At 47.6% G+C, this 1,902-nt stretch overlaps 1 protein-coding gene across 1 annotated transcript; it reads left to right on the plus strand.

The window, feature by feature from the left end:
* Positions 1 to 293: 293 nt before the first annotated feature.
* LAJ45_11194 (uncharacterized protein) lies at positions 294 to 694 on the plus strand (the record flags this gene model as incomplete). Its single annotated transcript, XM_046120704.1, has 2 exons — positions 294 to 339; positions 402 to 694. The coding sequence occupies 2 exons, from the start codon at positions 294 to 296 to the stop codon at positions 692 to 694; spliced, it is 339 nt and encodes a 112-aa protein (XP_045966102.1).
* Between the last annotated feature and the right edge of the window lie 1,208 nt (positions 695 to 1,902).

Below are 1,902 nucleotides of genomic sequence, written 5' to 3' on the forward strand. Positions count from 1 at the left end.
CCAGGCATAGTCTCTTCCACTGCTGGCGGACTTCCAATGCTCAGAGGATGTGGAGGATCGCTGAGCACTCAGAGCTTCACTCTGGCTAGCCTTCTAATCATTGGCGAGGCACAGACTCGTCAGTCATTGCTCCCATGAGTAGATCCTCTTCCTAGCGCTCAGAATGTAGTTACTCTGACAGTTGGTAGCTAACCACACTGCCAGTACTTGCATGTCACTGTGCAACTGGCTTCTAACAATAACTCTCAGCATGTAACCGGGCCCTGTGTGTACTCATACACCAGACAGTTGAAATGGCTCCGTTACACCTAGGGCCGTATGGCTTGACTGGTAGAACAGGTATTTTTGTAACAGCCCTACTGTGGCCCTGTTACACTATGCGAACTATGGGTTCCAACCAGACTCCACTTGGCCCTCGCCTAAGAGGAAGTTAGACAATATCGACGCCTCTGGCTCCGTACTAGCATCCAAGTGGAAGACTCTTTGGAAAGCCATGAGGGCTGATATCCACAAGGCACAAGTACGGCAGAAGAAATGGTATGACCAGAAGCATATGAAGGCTCCGGAACTGAAAGCTGGGGATAATGTGATGCTGGGCAGACGCAACATCATAACCAAGTGGCCTTCAAACAAACTAGACCAGAAGAAACTGGGTCCGTTTGAGGTTGTAGAGAAACTTGGCGTCGCGTCCTAAAAGCTGAAGCTGCCCTCTCAATGGAACATTCACGATGTCTTCCACACATCTCTGCTGGAACCCTATCGGGAGCCGGAAGACACTCAACGAGCTGTCGCACCTCCTCCTCCGGACGAGGTGGAAGGAGAGGACAGTTACGTGCTCAAGGAAATAGCCGATGGCCGATGGGAACAGGCTGGATGTGGAAAAAGGTTCGTGCAGTATCGGATTATCTGGGAGGGCTATCGCTCAGAAGACTCCTGGGAACCATACGAGATGCTGCAAGGAACTGCAGATGAGGCACTCCGAGAGTTCCATCTGACGTACCCCCGAAAACCACGGGACGTACGGGTGAAACTTTAAGAATCCTCAAACACAGCGTGAGTAGACCTGTAATCCCAGTAAACTATGGGAACAAAAAGCTAACTCTCTTGTACCAGGTTTTCATCGGTCTGACAGTGCTCAGATACCATTTTCCCTGAGAAGCAGCGCAGGAAACAATAGGAAGCTGAGGCGTAAGAAACCCCCTAAAGAAAAGGGAAGAAGGGATTCTTGTTAAGATCAAATCTCCCACTACTAGGACGGACTGTTCTGGTATCAGCGTGTAACGGCAATATTATGTTCTGGCTCAGTTGATAAATGAGATCGTGACGAGAAGGTATTGTGCAGTCGAACTAGGATTTGTAATGGGGTTTCTGTTATGTTCTTTCGGTTTCTGTTACGCCGGATATTAGTCATCAACGAACTAGGAGTTGAATATATAAGGGGGCGTTGTCTCGTGCCTTTTCATGTTTTCCTTTCTTCCCTTTACTCTCTCACGCAACCTCTTGTATTTACTCCACAAATACTACGTTTGGGTGCGTGACTCGTTATAGGGTTCAACTGGTTTGTCGTACCAGGTAGAGCCGCCCCATAGTCCATAGCCAAGAATACCTATCGCTACGTCTTCGCCTCGGTTGTATTCCTTGGCACTATAGTCCCTACGCCCATAGACCCCCGTTACACAGCGTGGAGAATACTGGTTTTCTTTTGTTAGTATATACGTTTCATTTCAAGGGTTTCCTTTGTCTATAGAAATGGATATAGAAATAGAGTTTGTATGGAATTATTAATAGAGCTACATTTTTCTTGTATGCGCAATTGTACCATACCAAAATCCCTAGGTTGGACTCGGGACGAGTCTACCGGCGAGTGGGGTAATTATAACAGGGCTATTATCAGACCATTAT

The sequence above is a fragment of the Morchella importuna genome (genome assembly GCF_003444635.1).
Source record: "Morchella importuna strain M04M26 chromosome Unknown Morimp01GS059, whole genome shotgun sequence".
NCBI classification, from domain to species: Eukaryota; Fungi; Ascomycota; class Pezizomycetes; order Pezizales; family Morchellaceae; genus Morchella; species Morchella importuna.